The 19,540-nt window shown below is 41.6% G+C and overlaps 1 protein-coding gene across 2 annotated transcripts in view; it reads right to left on the reverse strand.

Moving 5' to 3' along the window:
* Nucleotides 1–12,047: 12,047 nt before the first annotated feature.
* The window catches only part of Unc5c (unc-5 netrin receptor C), a 330,146-nt gene continuing 322,653 nt past the window's right edge, over nucleotides 12,048–19,540 (reverse strand). Inside the window, exons 15-16 of one of the 2 annotated variants that reach the window (XM_013029730.1) lie at nucleotides 13,911–14,089; nucleotides 12,048–12,932 (exon numbers count right to left, since the gene is read on the reverse strand). In XM_013029730.1, coding sequence (XP_012885184.1) covers nucleotides 12,767–12,932; nucleotides 13,911–14,089 — 345 coding nt within the window. In that variant the 3' untranslated portion in view covers nucleotides 12,048–12,766. The remainder of the gene's footprint in view (nucleotides 12,933–13,910; nucleotides 14,090–19,540) is intronic. The other variant, XM_013029729.1, reaches the window with a different exon arrangement.

The raw sequence follows: 19,540 nt of genomic DNA on the forward strand, positions 1-19,540 counted from the left end.
AAGGGACAATTGCAGGAAAATTCTCACTTCTGAAGTAGACTTGCAGGTGTGTCTTGTTCGTCAAGACAGCAATATGGGCAGTATTGTGAGCTGTGTTCACAGTTTGAGGATCGCAAGCATATCCTGAGGAAAAAGATTTTCTCAGTCCTTGAATGGTGGCTCATGCTTGTAATACTAGCTACTCATGAGGCTGAGATCTGAGGATAACAATTCGAAGCTAGCCTGGGCAGGAAAAGCCCAAGAGACTTATCTCCATTTGATTGACCAAAAGCTGGAAATAGTGGTAGAGCATTAGCTTTGAGCACAAAAGCTCAGGGACAGCACCCAGGCCTTGAATTCAAGCCCCAGGACAGGTACAAAGAAAAATAAATAAGAGTCAAAACACATGGTTTTAGACAAAACACATGGTTTTAGATATAATTGTAGTCACAACACTGCTCTTACTGATACTAAAGTAACCTCAGTAGAAATACAAAGGTTCATTCCTCTGTGTCAAATTATATTCTTTGTAATAGTTTAGAAAGAATATATGATAGTGTAGAAAGAATATATGGGCAGAACTAAATGTGGTAATTGTCTGAGCCTTGGAAAGAAACTTCAGATCAGCTACAAATCAGGAAGCATTTATGCCAGTTAAATGTTTGGGTTTCTGTAAGTTAAGTAACGGTGGGTTTTTCTCTTAATGTTTTGTTAAGATAGGACTTTGTTAATTTTTTGGTAACTTATTGCACATGAATAACTTCAAATCAGAATGTTTCGTGGCAAAGGCAAACAAGATTTCTAGGGTTCCAGTGACAATCTGGAAGTTAACATAGTATCCAAATTTCTTCTATATCATTCATTTGGTTGCTTTGGGGGAAAATTAGATAGCCTGCATTTTATCTACAACTTGAATTTTTCATTATTAAACATTTAGAATTCTTCTCAAGATACCTGAAGTGACCTGTGTAGCAAGTGTGTCATTCAATAAGAAGTTATTTATGATTACATTTTCTCTGTATTTTGCTACTAGATAAAAACTGAATTGTCCTTAAAGACCACCTACTCACATCTCAGCAATCTTTTATGATTTCAAAATTTCTAGTAGCTCAGAAAGTGAATTTTATTAATATTTTTGGTTAGGTACTTTTAATCAGGTGAGATCCTGGAATTTGGTGATGTAGCTGATTGCTTACTTTCAAAAGACTAAGATTTTCTCCTCACTCCTTTCCCCCAATGGAATTCTAAATTATTAGTTGTTAGATGAGCTTTGTATGCTAAGATGTTCAGGTTTATAGCTTATGTATGTGTATATATTATATAAATATAGAATGTATATGTAAATATTATGTTCAGTTTGGAGTCTGGCACAACTCCATTCTGTGGATTAGAGAGTAAAATATATGGATGATAAAGTAATAGATGAAGCATAATATTTATTTATGAAATATGTCAGGTTGTTCACCACAAGTAAAGAGCGTCGACTTGTGTGTGAGGAGACAAGCCTTTGATCTCTGGCAAAGTGTTACTCACAAGTTACTGGTGCCCATTCATTCTATTTTTCCTCCCTCAGAAAACATGTTGAGAGATGTTTTTGTTTTTGTTTTTAATTTACAGGGAGTCCTTTGACACATTTCGATTGGTGTGTAGTCAAGTATAACAAGTACTTAATAATGACGCAATTTCATGTTCTTGAGTCATGCATATTCATGAGGAGTTTTATGTTGCTGAATCTGTTCTGGCTCTTCTTTGCTTGTAGGTGGATAGACATTGAAAGAAGGATGATTTTTAAAGCTTGACCGTGTTCAATAATTAATTATATCTCCTTGGTAAACTTGGTCCCAGAATAGGGGTTACATCAAAAGCAATGATGATTCATCTTGTAAAACAAACAAATAAAATTGCCATATTTGGTGGAGAAAAGTTGGCAATATCTAAGGATTTTATTGTCTGTCTGTTTCACAAGAAGTCTCCCTTGTGCTCTTTCGGGGAACCCGTGCCTTATGGAATTTGTATATACTGTAATTATTCAGGACTAGGGAACAAACTATTGTATTTGTTACAAATTGTATATGGCTTTGTTTAAACATTCCCCTAAATAAAATGGTGTCATTCTTCCCTTAGAGAACACAGGATTGTGATTGTGTGTAGTCTTGTAAGTTGTGCCTTTTGTTTTTCCTTTGAAAATGTCAAGTGGTCATGGGAGAGAGAGGGGAGGAGGGCAGGAGTGAAGGAGATGGGGGCTTAGGTGAGGGTGGGCATGCAGAGACAGAAGGAATGATCCCATGGCTTCCATCTTCTCAGTAGCCATGGAGGCTGAGGGGAAGTCCGAGTAGTGGGAGCTTGGATAGAAATGAAGAAGGACAATTGGTCTATGCAAAGTGGTAGTGGCCTGGGGACGCCCAGCCAGTGGGATGGGCAATGATGGAGGCCCAGTTGAAGTTGTTGTTACTAAACTATGTGTGAATCCAAGCTCCCTCTTCTCAAAGTCTGAAGTCAGGAGGACCGTTCCTTCTCTTTGCAGAGGGAATAATGGTAATACCTATTGCATGGAGTGATCCTCAAGATGAAATGCTTGCTCTATGCATGTGGTAAGCGCCCAACTGTTAAAAATGGTTACAAATTCAGTGTCCCTCCCCCCCCCTTTTGCAGGCTGTGATTTTATTTTATTTATTTATTTTTGTTGATCCTGGGGCTAGAACTCAGGGCCTGGGTGCTGTCCTTGAGCTTTTTTTCTCAAGGCTAGTGCACTAGCACTTTGAGCCCCAGTGCTACTTCCGGTTTTCTGGTGGTTAACTGGAGATAAGAGTTTCACAGACTTTCCTGCCTGGGCTGGCTTCAAGCTGTGATCCTCAGATCTCAAGACTCCTGAGTAGCTAGGATTACAGGTGTGATTTTCTTTTTCTTTTGTTCTCTTTTTCATTATTTAGAGAATATTAGTTTCTGTAATCAAACCCATGTAGGTATCCCTGTACAAATGGGGAAAAAAGTTCCTTGTTTCTAGACCAATGTGGCTATTAATTTCTGTATAATGCCAACTCAACATGGTAAACAGGGATACCTTTTCCAAAGTTGAGAGCACAGCTACAGTTCCCATTCTATCAGTAAACCCAAATACAGGCATAAAGACCCCGCCAACTAAGTTAATTCAGGATTGGAATTTACTAGTGGTAAGTGGCAATGCTCACAGGAATTAAGAATTACCATCATCCAAGGGCTAGTTACATGGAGCAGAGTTGGGCAGGAGCCAAAGACAGGAAGTGGCTAAGAAAGAAAGGAACTAATTAGGTCAGAGGATGGGATCCTGAGGGATTTTCGCTACTGTATTCACCCAGAGTTGTTTTAACATAGGAATGAAGGACTGAGGGGTTTGTGATTGGCTGTGTTCTAACCCACTGCCCTTTGTACAGGAGAGCATGTCCCACTAAGGGGGTTCGGGCTGACTTAGTACAAATCCTCTCATTTTCAGTTTCTCAGCTCTGCTGAAGTATGTTACCTGTCAGCCCCAATCTCACTGGCAAATTGGGGTAAAAAGAACCACCTTCTCTTCCTTGAGCTCTCATGAAGAACAAATTATCTGAATGTGTGAAGTCTCTGATGGCTCCCTCCCGAGGAAATGTACCTAAAAATGGCCTTTTAAAAATGACATTAGCACTGGCTCATGTCTGTAATCCTAGCTACTCAGGAGGCAGAGATCTGAGGATTGTGGTTCAAAGCCAGCCGGGGTAGAAAAGTCCCCATGAGCCTCTTATCTCCAACTAACCACTCAAAAAACCGGAAGTGGTTCAAGTGGTAGAATCTTAGCCTTGGGCACAGAGAGGCTCAGGGACAGCTCCTAGGCCCTGAGTTCAAGCCCCACAACAGACGTAAAGTGAGCATGGTTTGGAACGTGCGAAGGCTTGCTGTGGGAAGATCCTCTTGTCTTTCAAGTAGCCAATTCTGTATGCTGTAGGTCATGGAACACTTCTTACAAGATCAAAATGCAGAGAGAGATTAAATTCTAGAAGACCAAAGCAGGTTCTTCTCTTGCTTTTGACAACCTTATACCATGACAGGATTGGTTGTCTTCTCTGTCACAGCAGTGTAGTGCAGACATCCCTCATAAGTAATTCCTTCCTTATCTGCTGATAACTAACCCAGCTAAAGGATTCTGGGTCTGAGACTCTGCCTGGTGCCCATATACTGGCACCAAAAGACCCAGGCGAGTCTCAGAACTGTCTAGTAAACTCAAGCTCTTTGTTAGGCCACTCACTCAGGGCCTTGAAAACAAAGATTCTTGTGGATATGGTAGCATTCTCAGTAGAATGCCTAGCTATGTCCAATCTAATGAGAAGCTCAGGGGCTGGTGATGGGGCTGCGTACATGCTATTATTGTGTGTATGAATCAGAGCTTTGTTTGCTTTTTAATAGAATATTCATTCTTTCAGACAGAGCCCTCTCATTGATTCTACCCAGGTTTTAGTTTACATATTTTTCATTCCTTCCCTGCACAAACATTTGAATTGGCAAACTCAGCAGGGTGTCTTTGCAGTCCTGATGGTGCGGTTGTGGCTGAGCACAGGGGTGGAGACACGTGGGTGCCCATGAGGAGACTTGAGGGGATTCTCTCTCCGAGGAACGGGAGCCCTGGGAATCATGGCTCCTCTCCAACTCACACCTAAAGCCTTCTGCTGGCTGACCTCCAGGGAATGAGTGGCGTTCTGGGCCAAGTTGAACACATCTGCTGGTAATTACTCCAATTCCGAGTCAAGGAACTCAATATGACTACTCAATAGGAGTAGTTGTTTACAAACTTTATAAGAGCAGATCTTTGAGGACAGCACTTCATACTGTTCAGAAGCTCCTCAGGAAAGTTTTGATGTGAATGGCCTACTGGTTATTTTGTTGTTTTTGGTTTCTGTCCTGGGACTTAGGTTCAGGTACTCTTCTTTTCCTCAAGGCTAGTGCTCTACCACTGGAGTCACAGCTCCACTTCTGGCATTTTAATTTTTGCTTAGAGATCAGAGTCTCATGGACTTTCGTGCCTGGACTGGCTTTGAACTGCAACCTCAGATCTCAGACTCCTGAGTAGCTAGAATTACAAGCGTGAGCCACTGATGCCCCAGCCTAAGACTGGTTCTTCTAATTACTATATTATCTGTGAGCCTTTCAAGCTCAATATTCGGGCTCTCTCCAGATTTGAAGAAACCAGAATCTCTGGAGGTGGATCCAAGGAGCCAGCTCTTGATCTCAGATGATTCTAATATATTGATGAGAGAAAGAGAAAATGGAACTGATATGTAGGGATAAAAAGTGGTAGATCTAACATGTGGCCAATAACATGTATCCTATCATGGTGCTTTTTGTTCCCAGAGTGCCTTGTGCTCCTCCTCAAATGCTTCTTCCAATAACGCTCTGGGTGCTTGCTCAGCCAATGGAAAAAGCCTGGATGGTATTCGCACAAACCATCAAACAATCAGTGTAAAGCCAATGAAAGGAAAGATGGGAGGAGCCCTTTGCCTCTCAGAGGACTCCATTGGATTCCTCTCTAGGCCTCTCTCCTGCAAGCATAGCTATATTCTCTCACTGAAGCATTCCTTTCATTTTTAAATAAACTTACTCTGTTTACTATAACCACTTTCCTGCTTTTTCATTTGGGTAGATATTCCTAATGGTATCAGTGATATTGGCAAAACACCATCTGGACCTCCATCTTGTTAGGGAAGGACATGGCGCTAACCACCTATGTGCTGATTGCTAATAGAAAGGCACTTGGTTAGGAAGGCGCAAGGGAGGAGCACTCGGTGTTGCTTATAAATATAATTTATTACCTGTTTAAAAATTCTTTCTTACATTTTGTACATGTTGGCTGACAGAATAAATGCAGGCAATTTTACAAACCAAGGGGACTGCAGGAAAAAGTGGGTGAGGCAGCCAGGGAGAGAAAAGAGGCACACCAGAGCCGGTATCCCCCACTTCCACACACAGAGTGCCCTGCGAGCATTCCTCCTCCCCGCCAGCGATTTGTTAGAAAAGGAATTGCATAGAAGATACAGCAAGAGGGAACTAACTCCACAACAACCAAAGAAGTGTTCCGTGTCGTAGAAAGCCAAGGTTGTGGTGTTTTGCTTACAAAAGAAAAACAATAAAGCACACACACACACACACACACACACACACACACACACACACACAAAACCCTCAATCTGACATTTCTGCAGTTGAACTGTTCCAAAGAAGACAGCAAGAAGAATAACGCTGCCTCCTACCACACTGGATTGCTCTCTGAGGAACATTTGGTTGTCTTCTTTAGAACAAGCAAAGAAGGTTGCCAGCTTGCTACAGCTCAACATTAAACTCAACACATAGCACACTGACACCCAACACACCACACACACACACACACACACACACACACACACACACACACACACACACACACACACACACACACACGATGCTATTCCCTGCAATTGGGCTGAATGTATTGTCTGGGTGGCAAGGGATACATGGCTAAGAGATCTAGGAAAGTGTAAGAAAGAATGCAAATCCAGTTCAATTGGTCCAGTTGCTGGCCTTTTAAAGAAAAAGGCTCAGAGGAAATACACATTGAGTTTCTAGCCCTACATTTACAGGTGTCTTAATGACTTTAAGAATATGAGTTGGCAGAGACCTTTTCCACTGGCTCTTGTTTACACCACTTGGAATAAAGATGGCCATGTTGGGGCTGGGAAGGTAGAGTGCTTGCCTTGCATGCCTGAGGCCCTGGGTTTGATTCCTCAGCACCACATAAGCAGAAAAAATAAAAAAGCTGGAAGTGGCACTGTGGCTCAAGTGGTAGAGTGCTAACCTTGAGCTGAAGAGCTGAAGGACAGCGCCCAGGCCGACCCCATGACCGGACCCCCCCCCAAAAAAAAGATGCCCATGTTGCTTTGATCTGCATCGTCATGGTGCTGAGTGATCAGAAGCCAAGAGTCAGTCAACATGTAGGCTACAGCATGGTTTTACTTCCTTACAATTCAGGTACCAAACCTCATCCCTGCTGAGTGTTGTTAAGCTCCACAGCCTTTGGAGTTTAAGGATGACATAGGCTTTAGGCTCACTTTGAAGGGACACTGAAGGTTTGTTTGTGGTCAGTCCTGGGGCTTGAACTCATGGACTGGGCACTGTCCCTGAGCTGCTTTTGCTCAAGGTAAGTGCTCTACCACTTGAACCACAGTGCCACTTCTGGCTTTTTCTGTATATGTGGTTCTGAGGACTTGAACCCAGAGCTTCATGCATGCAAAGCAAGCACTCTGCCACTAAGCCACCTTCCCAGCCTGACCCTGAAGTTTTATTACCTGCTGTTTATTGCTTTGTTAAAGCACAATCTTCAATGGGATGCTGGTGGGGAGCTGATTCTCAGGGCAGCTTACTTGTATTTGGGATTTGTTAGCTTGTTTTGATTTTGGGGTCAATACCAGGGCTGAACTCAGGGTTTAGCACTCTAATTGCTTGATTGTAGGCGGCACTCTACCACTTGAGCCATATCTCCAATTCAGTGTGCTGCTGATTAATTGGAATTAATTGGAATTTTCTGTGCCAAGTTCTCTTTGAACCTTGACCCACAGATCTCAGTCTCTAGAGTAGCTACGATTACAGATGTGAGCTACTGGTGCCCAACTACTTTTCCTGTCCACAACTAGTAGGCCATGACTGTCATGATATTCTGCAGGGCTTTCCAGTCTGAAGTCCTGGAATATCTCTGGTCAGATCTCTTCAATGTATAGTCATCGGAGTATTGAGAGGACTGAGGAGCAGCCTGTGAAAACTGCCTGGCTTTGTAAGCTCCTCTATTTATGGCCTGCTGGCTGACTTGAACTGGTGATTCCTTCTCAGCCCTGCTAATACAGGCCTGAGGCAAACAATACCTTTGGTTGAACAAGTGCATTAATATCCCACCACAGATCGATCCGGGAAGCGGTCAAGCTCACTGGAAATCCAAGGGCCATAAACTCTTCTGCAGACAGACTTTTAGAGTAGGGTTTTCCTAAAGCCTGCAGAGCTACATGGCCAGTAAGATGAAAGGATTTGGAAGTTTACAGGCTGTGTAGAGAAATTGCTCTCTCCATTTCTCAAAAACCAGTTTCCATCCCAGATTCTGGCTTCTCTGGGATATATGGACATGAACTTAAATAATACCAGTGACAATATATTTCCCATATTCTGTATTCTATTAACAAACCACCAGAAATTCAAGGGCAACTTTTTCAAAGTGATCCTTGTAGCCAGAGCAGAGATAAACAGATCTCTTAGGGTAGAGAAATAGAAGTTCATTGCACAGAGGAAAAGGTCTAAAGGTATAGTTCAGTCAACATTACATCAGGATATTTTAAAAATATAAAAAGTATAAAAACAAAAATGAAACATAATAATAGTTGATCCTATGAGGCACTCGAAAGATTAAAAAAAGTTTTATTACATTGAGATAATAATAAAAATATTTGTTTCCTTATTGGATCTATAAAATCTAACACTCATTGGTCATCATCTTTACAAATAATTGGTTTTGGAGCAGTGATATTCTGATTGGCAAACATGTTCTCAAAGCACATGGCTGGAGCTTCGTTACATATGCACCGTGTTTTGTGGCCCTCCTGTCTTTAGGAAGCCAGCCCTGGCATAGCACTGAAGTCTCCATGTGAATCAACTGACTGGTCTAGAATAATTGCTCAGCAAAAGCTAAACTTCACATTCAACGTGAAGACTGAACAACTCAGCAAGAACCCTTCCCTATTTTCCTTACATACTCTTGGAAGTCCCTCTATAACTTTACATTTGACCTCTGCGGGGGAAGACTACAGGTGCAGAGGCCTGTGGGTTCCAGAAAAAGCCATCAGCCTACTGCTCCCCAACTTTACCCATTGTTTGCAGAAGCATGAGTGGCTGATAAATACGCCTGCCAAGTCCCAAAGACACAGATGCATAGGTCAGACTCTTCATACTGTCCTCCAGAAGAAGTGAAGGGTGAGCCCTAGATGTTTGCTTTTAAGATATCTGACTTCTAGCAGAAACCTGTGACCCAATGTCTCATTTACAGAGCATCCTGAACGCAGTCCCCAGATATTTCCTCTAAAGAATGGCTCTACTCTTTGATAGCTGAGAGATGAAACACAGTAAAAGAAAATGGCTAATGATATGACGCAGTATAAAACTGGACACACCGCCAGGACAAGTGACCTGTCCTGCTTTCTGTGGCAGGTGGCTGCTGAGGAAGAGGTCTGTAAAAGGTCTTGTGCCCTGTATGACCTGACTTGTCCCCCAAGCTTGTCTTCATCATGTACCTGGAAGCACTTCAAGAAAAGATGAATTCATGTGACAAACAGAGTGAGAACCAGGATGAAACCCTGCCTTTGGACTAGCAAATGGAGAAGAAACGAATCTTTTCTACTTCTTGATCGCAGCCACATTTCCCCTTTCCTTAAATACAGTATTTCCATTTGCATAGGCAAGGCTTCTAAGCAGGTACTTCTTATGTTGCCAAAGATAAGCATTAGGGAACTAAGAAGAAGGAGATTTCCAATGCATAAAACCTAGTGGAAATTATAGCTCTTAAAGATGATACCTTCTAAAGACACTTATATAGCTTTTGTGCATGTCTGTGAACAAGAAAGCATCTTAAGACTTGTATACGAAAGAGTTAATGGCCTACATAAAATAACATGAAAGTTTGAGATGGGTCATTTAAGTGAAAAATGCGATGATAATAATAAAAATCATACATTTGAAGCGGAAAATCCTTTACATTTGTTGAATTCGGCAGGTACTCAGTGAAAACACTAGTCCACCTCTGGTGAGCTGTATCAACTGCAGGGTAGACTGTGCTTCATGCCACTAGAGGGCACCATGCACAAATGATAGCCTTCCCACTCACTTGAAGCCCAGTTTTCCCTCTTAAGTAGTACAGAAGCCAGACCAGGCACACAGGATGGCCTATAAATGGCGACCTAAGAAATGAACTGTTGTTTCTAAGTTGGAAAGATCAATCTAACAGTTCTTAGTGACACCATCTGACATACGGTTTGTTGCGATGTGCAGCAGTCACGCACTTGATAAGAAACAAAATATTTTACATGACTGATGAGAACCTCACAAGAAATCACTCTTCCCTTTTTTTGGATGCATTTTTGAGTGGTTAAAAGCAAGAATGTTTAGATGATTTTGAACCCTAAGAACCCTGCATCACTTCCAACAATATTGTGCCTATTAGGCTCAATAATCACTTGTGGACGTGACTTTTTAAATTAGTAAAAGTTTTGGAAATGACTCATCTAGATAACTCTATCTTTGTTCCATTCTGTTTTTGTCATGAGGCAGAGAAGTTCCTTTTAGCATTCAGTTCAGACTTCTAGTTCTTGATTTCTATTGGTAATTTCACAACTCAACTACTGAAGAACAATCTTAGCAAGTTTATTTCAAGATATAGCCATGGACAACACTTTTCTTTCCTTCGCTTCCTTCTTAAAAGTAATCTGTTTAAGGTTTTCCAATTTAATTCTAACTCACTGGTGAAAACGTGATCATCTAAATTTGCTTATTCCCCTCTATAATCAGTGGAATAGGTATTTTTAAATATGGAAATTTTATATATGGAAATTACAATGCACAAGATGATCAGATAAAGATTATACTCTATCTATATATCTTAAAACAGAGAAGATAAGAAATAAATGGCATGAAGGAAGAGGCTTGGAAACAAAGTCTCTCTATCAGTAAAGATGAGTCTAAAACCAAGAAGTAACTTAACAGGAGAGGGAACATGTGGGAAGCTGGGAAATGCACAGAACAATTTCTCAGCTAAAATCAGTCAGCAAGCTCGATTCCTCTCTGTCTCTGTGCAAACCAGGGTCGGTTCTATTTTGTGGGTTCAGATGCAAGCATGTGTGTGCTTCATACTCAGTTTGGGTGTGGTTATTGATCTGCTGACTCTTCCCATATCTGCTGAAAGAGTCTACCATGGTCCAAAGGAAACCTCACAAAGTTGTCTGTTGGCTCACATTTTATAGGCTAGAAAGGGTAATGAACTTTTGCAAATGCTAGTGAGTACTATTAAAATAAAGGTGAATGGGTTTGGGGATAGCAAAACACACCAAGGTCATTCTGCTGGGTACACTTGTAAGACTGGTGATAACATGGTCAAATGTGCCCCAAGTCAGAAGGTTAGATGGGCAGGGGTCCCATGGCAGGACAAGAAAATGATCGTTACGGAATGTCATCTCTCAGTGAGAAACATCATACAGCCATACAAAGATGAGACTGGAAAGCTGAACAAACATCTGGAAGGTTAGAATAATTCTCTTCCAAGTCAACACTGGTGGAAAGGTAAAGAAGCCCAGGCAAAAGGCTAGCCCACATCTGAATGATCCAGCTCAGAGTTCCTTGTGAAGTCCAGACGGATGGAGGAGACCGGAGGTGTGGTAATGGGAGTCCCACCGTGGGAGAAGCTTCAGATGATCTTATTTCAGTTGATTAGAAACTGAGCTTGATTGGATTGAAGTGCCCTTCCCAAGGTAGCACAGGTAGACAGACTTCAATGCAGGACAACAACCGGTGTCCTGATTTCCAGTTTGAGGACTTTTCTACCAACTGTGCTGCCCCTAAGGTACACCCAGTTTGATGGAACTCACAATCACAAGATGAAGTGAACTTTGTAGACTATCCTTCCCATAATAAGACTCAGAGGAGAAAGGCTTTGCCTGAGCACGCTGAAAGAACAGATGGGCAAAGCCAGTGAAGATTGACTGGCTTTTTGGAATGGTATAGAAAAGTCATTATTCAAGGAAGCAATGCCTATTGAACTAAACTGGTGCCCATCCACACAAGTCACACACGTGTAGGAGATAGGCCTAGTCAATTACCAAGCACTAACAGTACTGCTAACTAAAGCCAAAACTAAAAGAGAATCATTTTACTAGAATACTTGTAGATACGCATCAATAACAATGATAATAATGATACCTTTAAAAAGCACTTGTAATAGCATATTACACACACACACACATGTCATGAAGGAATGTCTGTATGGTTGAAGATGAATCAGTGTCTTCCCTGCAGAGCTACAGCTTTCTTCCCAAAGGACATCCAATGAGCCCAATCCCACCCCAAGGCATTAAGAACTCAGTCATTTCTCCTTAGCACTTCCCTGATACAAACGGTAACACTGGTTCTACAAAGTTCCAGAAACAGGAACGGTGATGGGGGGAGGGGGTTGGCTATTGTCTGAGACACTCAATGTACACAATTTGTAGCCAAAACAAAAAAAACAACAACAACAAAAAGTCTGCGATCTCTCTGTAAATCACTAATCTGTAATAGACACAACAAACCGTCCACAGCTTCAACTCCAAATGATCTGAACAAAAATAGAACAAGCCATGGACAGTGTCTGCATCCCTGTCCAATCTGATGTAAACAACATTTGTAGAAATTGGGTTTGTTAAGAAAGTTTATCCATAGAGCTGGATAGCAATAAAAAGCGTTTCCTAGGAAACTGTAAGATCCTGTACCATATAGCATACAGCCCAACTAAGAGGAAAATTAGAGTGATTTCTAAATTCAAGGTACAAATTTACACAACTTTTCTTAACTCCCGAGGTGCTGTCCGAGGAGAGTGGGCGTGTACATGGGTGGTGGCCTCTTTCCCAGTGCTCTCTGTTGCCATCTTGCCTGGAAAGCTCATTGGTCGGGTCTGGGTTTCCCTCCTGGCTGTGTGTTGTTCTCTGGACAGACACAGACTCCCTGCACGTTTTTCATTTTCCAGTGTGGTCAATCAATACTGCCCTTCTGCTGCTAGAGACACCACTGTTTCATGTCTGCCCATTTCTTCCAAGACAGCTGCCAGCATGCTCAGATTTCCATCTGGGAAGTTTTGGGCTTCCCAGAGATCCAGGATGACGCCAGTTGGGCTCGATTTGGTGGCAAAGTAATTCAAGTACCTGTAAATGGGGAATGGGAAAAATGTGCTGAAAGGCATGCCTTTGGGATCCGTTTTCTCTTCTGTTTTTAGTCCACTAAACTGGTCTGCCTTAGAGCATCTGTCTTTAAGCATCTCAGCTCCATTGTGGTTTACAGTGTACCCTTCTAAATGACTAGCCCATACTTAATTAGATCAGCCCCACAGAGGAGACGAGCTGTGTAACTTTGTTAACCTCAACTCAGAGTAAGATAATTTAAAAGACAAGATGCCTATGGGTCATATCCTAATCAGGAAATCAAGAGACTTGTGTGTTCTCTTCAGCTCAGACTCTCTGACTGTCTTAATGTGCCATGCTATGTCTTTTCATTTTTTTTTCTTTTTCATGCCAGTCATGAGGCTTGTGCTCTTGCTTAGCTTTTTTTCACTCAAGACCAGTGCTCTACCTCTTGAACTGCCTTTCCACCTCCAGCTTTTTGCTGGTTCATTGGAGACAAGGGTCTCAGGGATTTCTTTGGCTGGGCTGACATTGAATCAAGACTCTCAAATCTCAGCCTCCTGAGTAGCTAAGATTCTAGGTGGGGGCCACTCGTGCCCAGCTGATGCCGTGGTTTTTTTTATTTGGTTATGATGCCAACTTTCTGCAAAGTGGTGTCTCTTGTGCTCTGTTTATGTTTCATGCCAGTTGTGTGAGCATGCTAACCGGCATCAGGGCCGGTTGAAAAATCCTCCTTAGAAGGATTTAGCTCATCCATTTGGCAAAGTAGATCATAAAACTTGATACCAAGTTTTATAAATGTCAAATAAACCCAGAATATCTCTTGGAACTGGGTTTGCAAGCCCTTCACGTAAGATTCAAAGAAGCAGTGTCACACACGTTTTCTGAATAACAACATAAACAGCTGAATTGAAGGATGTAGTGTGCCCAACCATGACCATCCCGGGAGACCATCCGGGGTTTGGCAGAAAACAGCTGGCCCTGAAGCCTGGCCCCACCCACCTGTCCAGGTTCAGTTTATGAGCCAGCATCCTCCAGTCATGGCCTCTGGTTTGTGGGGCATCCAGGCTGCTGCACAGCTTCTGCCGGATGGGGAGTGGGATGCTGAACGCACTGGGCCCTGTGACGGTGGTGATGGTGCTGGCCGGGTCCAACAAGGGCAGATCGATGCCAGTAGGCTCCTGGAAACCAACAAACAAACAAAAACAGCACAGCTTTATTTCTGAAGACAGAGCAATCCCTATTGAATAGGGCCTTGCTTTGCAAAAAAGCAAGAGTGCTCTCTTTCTGCTTAAGAAACTATTGCTTCGTCCTCAGTTCAACGTGGTGAGTCAGTCTTCGTAACCAGGGAGAGAGGAAGGTCGCCATCTTGGAGCTACTTCTGCATAGGCTTGTATTGCTCAGGATAGAGCCGGAGGGAAAACTCTCATGTCATTCCCTGAGGGGATTCTCCAGGGAGAGAGAGAAAAGAGGCAAAGCTGGTGCTTCTGAAAGTGTAGCTTTTAAGGGGGAGAATTGCTCAGAAGAACACTTGCATGAGAACCAGCATCAGATCAGAGATTAGAAGGATGACAAAGAGAACCTGTAGGAATCACCTGGCTCTGCAGGGAAGGGGGTGAATGCCCCCTGGCCTACTCTAACCTGGCAGCAGCGGGCTAGCTGGCGTCTGCTCTCAATGGAGGGACTGGAACAAGGCGAACAGAATAGCAAATTAAGACAATTTTTCAAAAGAAAAACAGTCAACAGTATATGTAGGGCTGGATGCTAACGGCATCCTCCAATTGCTGAACCTACTTGCTTTTTTTTTTAAGTCTAATTTTAGTAGAGAAAACCATAAATTGGCTCTTAAAATAGTTTCAGCTCATAAAACAGCACAAATGCAAAATTTTGAATTTCACCGCAAGAGAAACTCTCTAATCATTTTTCTCATTGCTTCTGCTGGTTAAAAAGGCAAAAGCAAAGGTTGCAATAAAAGAAAATCTACGTAATCCACTATAAATGTCTCCCTCTTTCTCTTTTAAACAGGTAACACCTTGGTGTGTAGAATTAGTCACACTAGCCACACAGGCTTAGCCAATGCTTCTGTGATGTCTTGATGGGCACATAGCTGTGTGTATGTGTGTGTGTGTGTGTGTGTGTGTGTGTGTGTGTGTGTGTGAATGACACTGTTGTCCAGAGTCCCCCAAATTTTACCAAGCCTTCTTGCTACTGGTACTGTGGGGTGCAGGGGGCAATGTCAGCCATCTGTGTCCCATGTGAGCAGTGGAGTTTCCAGAAACACAGTTTTCCAGAATCAGCACCTAAAGCTGACTTCTCCACTGGTATAATTTTACCACACAGGGGGCTCTGTTGGGGCCTGGATTGCTTGGAGGTTTTTGTGTGTATGTGAGCAAAATTACACTATTTTGGGAGCTGGTCATACTGGCTCACGTCTGTAGTCCTAGCTACTCAGGAGGCTGAGATCTGATGATGATGATTCAAAGCTAGCTCAGGCAGAAAATATTTATGAGATGCTTATCTCCAATTAGCAAGCAAGAAGGTGGAAGTGGAGCTGTGGCGCAAGTAGAAGAATGTCAGCCTTGAACAGAAAAGCAAAGGGACAGTGCCCAGGCCCTGAATTCAAGCCGCAGTACAGATAGATACCACACACAGACACACAGACACCCACCCACACACACACACACACACACAAAGACTCCACTACTTTTTGCCATAAAATGCACACAGATGTTGGTTCTGATTAGTGTTAGACTAAAAATCCAAAGCTTGGCAATGGATTCCATCAGCTCCTTTGTATTTGCTCCATCACATACCAGGTCTAAAGGACAGCGATATGAGGCACAAACATGTCCAGTCGTAGGTGGGGTCTCAGAAGGAGGATCACAATCTGTAGCTTTCCCCCTTAGGCACAGAGCTCTTCCTAAGGGGGTGGAGAAAAGAGTTCCTGACCTCTGGGTGCCTAGGACTCAAAGGAAGGTGAGTAGGAGAATGGTCTAAGGAAAAAGGTCAGCGTTTGTTAATCGATTTATACTTGGGATGTCTGAACCCAATGGACTCAATGCTTACAGTGGGAATAGAATTATATATGGCCAGCACAACTCAAAGCTATCACCCATAGTGAAGTTTGCTTGCTACTTTTCTGGACAACATCTCCTAATATATAGAAAACTACCCTAATTAAGTAGCAGTGGAGGTACTGTGGGCCTTGTGTTACCAGATTCATACTGTTCACTATACATACACGCACATACACAAGGAGACATATTTATTTATACAACTTTTGCTCATCTGTTGAGCAGTTCATTTCTCAGCTACTGTGAATATTGTCACAATAAGCATGGGTATTCAGATATCTCTTTAGCATGCCAAATTCATGTCCTTTGGACATACATCCTGGGATTTATATACTCATTTATATTCTCACCAACAGTGCACAGCTTCCTTTTCTCCACATCTCTATTGGTTTTCTTTTGACCCTTTGATGCCAGCTATTCAGACTGGGTAGATCTGAGAGCTCACTTTCATGTACTGGTTGCTCATTTTTGTGTCTATTTCTTCTTCTGAGAAATGTTTCTTCAGATCATTTAACCATTCTACTAAATTGGGTTACTTATTAAAAATGTTGAGGGTTTTTAAAATCGTGTTTTGGCTAATAATTCTCTATTGTATAAACTACTAGTAAACATTATGTGTTTATACTGTTGATTGTTTCATTTTCTGTGCAACTTCTTCCTTTGATGTCAATCCAGTTGTCAAGTTCTGCATTCTTTTTTTTTCTTTTTTTCACTCTACACTTTGGGGTCTTCTCTAGAAAAATCACTGCCTGAATCAGTCTTGAACTGATTTCCCTCATGCTTTCTTCTAGTACTTTAACAGCTTTACGTCTTGTATTTAGGTTGAAATCCATTATTTTATTTTATTTTGTCTGTTGTGAGGCCTGACCTCTGGGTCTGGGCACTGTCTCTCAGCTCCTCAGCTCAAGGCTAATGCTCTACCACTTGAGCCACAGTGCCACTTCTGGCCTTTTCTGCTTGTGTGGTGCTGAGTAATCAAACCCAGGGCCTCATGCATTCAAGGCAAGCATTCTACCACTGAGCCACCTTCCCAGACTAAAATCCATTTTGAGTTGATTTTTGAACTTTTTATTTCTTGCATTTCTTCAAGTAGAGAGCTTCTCTATCCTTCTCCAAATTGGCATGATCACCAACATTGTGCTTTTGCACATATAAACTACTCTGATAATTGATTTGGATGAGAGAAATTTTCTTTTATCCTACTGTGGGAAAAGGATGATGCTCACTCCTGATAGAACTCTGCCCAAAGATTTGTGTGTTAAACTTCCTTCCAACTAAATTTGACTGGGGGATTCGTCCTTTGCATTTTCTTTTTGCTGGTAATGGGGTTTGAATTCAGAGCCCAGTATTTGTTCCAGTTGCTTGCTCAGCTGGTACTCTATTACTTCAGCTACATCTCTACCCTGGCCAATTTGCTGGTTCATTGAAGCAGTATTGCAGACATTTCTGCCCAGGCCTTAAACTACAGTCCTCAGATTTCAGCCTCATAAGTAGCTAGGATTACAGGCATGAGCCACTGGAGCTTTCCTAGTTCCTTCTTGTTATTAAATCCTGAAGTGAGTTTCAAATAGACATACATCTTAGGAAGATCTAGTCCACATATACATGTTGTTCCTTTCCTTTTATTTAAAGAGCAAAAAACCATTGTCATTTTATGTTAGAAGCAACATCTTGATCTACAACCCAGGCTACTCTGCCCTGTAAGAGCTGTAGGGCATAATTTCTTATATCTCTTATCAGAAGGCTGATAATAGCCTTGCAGATAAAAGAAAACTGCTTATATACATTTATGTTTAAATACCTTGTAATAATTTCAGTTGCCATTAGTTTTTTTCTTTTATTCCAGGTAAAAAGAGCCATTGCTCTCACAGAATGCTTATTATAATAATGGTTTATGACACTTATGCCATCTGTCTTTGATGCAATGATTCCCTTAGTTACACATTAGATTTTTCAACATTAGGCAAACAGCTGCTACGGGTGATGGCACACGTGTCAGGCTTCACTCATGCTAAGCATATTTCTCTGAGTTACCTAAACCCTAGCACCAACTTCTATATTTACTTATTGAGATAGAGACTCATTATTTTGCCCACACTGGCTTTGAACTCCTGAACCAAACAACCCTGCCCCAGGCTACTTGTTAACTACAACTATAGTTGCCTATCCCTACCTGAGTTACTGACTCTTTCTAGAGTCACATAGTTCCAACAGTCATTTTGAATGTTCCATGGAAGAGGTAATAGCTAGATCAACTACAGCAGTAATGTACTATGTTTATGTTGACCAGTGGAATACAGAGGAAGGCCTGGGTATAAGCCACATATCTATTTATCCAAAATAGTCATCTGATTTTTGATAAAAGTGTCAAACAGTACCTAAGAAAAGGAAAGCCCCTTAAATAAATGGTATTAGCAAAGTGGAGTTCCACATGTAGAAGACTGAAACTAGATAGCTATCCTTCATCCTGTACAAAAATCAATTCAAAATGAACCAAAGACTTTAATATATAAGATCAACTACTACTGGAAATCTCAAGGGAAACAAGTTATAGCCATAGATAGTGAATAGAGATCTCCAATTGTTAAGGAACTAAGAGCAAAAATGGATAAATGTTATCGAATAATACTAAAGAACTGCACAGCACCCCCCTGCAATTATCAACATCAAGGACCAATCTATAGAATGGGAGAAAATCTTTTCCAGCTATTTAGTAGATAATTGAGTATTATCCAGAATAAAGTGCTCAAAAAATTGGTCACCAAAAGAAAAAAAATCCAATTAATAAATGGGCACATGCATTGAACAGACAAAATCTCAAAACAAGTACAAACGGTCAGTAAGCACATGAAGGAAGGTTCAACATTCTAAGCCATAAAGGAAATGCAAGTTGCGACAATACTGAGAGTCAATCTCACCCCAGTCAGGATAGCAATCCATCAAGACAACAAACAGCAACAAATGCTGGGCAGCACTGGGGGTGAGGGGAAAACTCTTATACATTGTTGATGGTATGTAAATGAGTGCAGCCAATGTAGAAGTCAATTTCCTTAAAAACACTAAAGATAGAGCCACATATTACCTTGATATACCATTTACTGGCATGTAGCTGAAGGTCAAGAAAATACCTACACAGTCATGTCTATAGTACTGCTTTTATAATACCCAAGTTATAGAGTCAGACTAGGTATCCAGTCCAGCTGGTGAGTAGATAAAGTATGTGTGACTATATATGCACACATGTATATGATATATATGTATGTATGTATATGTACATATATACAAACATGCAATGGGGTATTATTTAGCTATACAGAAGAAAGAAGTTATTATCATTTGCAGGCAAATAGATAGATGGAACTGGAGAGCATCATGTTAAACCAAATAAGCCCGCCTAACAAATATTGCATATTCATTCTCATATGTGAAATCTAGGCCTAAAAAAGTGACATGAGTGAAAAATGAGGAATATTTTGGGGGCAGACTCCATTGAGAAGGGGAAGGTGAACATGGCTGAAGAATTTCACATACATTGATGAAAACAGAATAATGGAACCA

This window comes from Dipodomys ordii, unplaced genomic scaffold, assembly GCF_000151885.1.
Source record: "Dipodomys ordii isolate 6190 unplaced genomic scaffold, Dord_2.0 Scaffold122, whole genome shotgun sequence".
Classification (NCBI taxonomy): Eukaryota; Metazoa; Chordata; class Mammalia; order Rodentia; family Heteromyidae; genus Dipodomys; species Dipodomys ordii.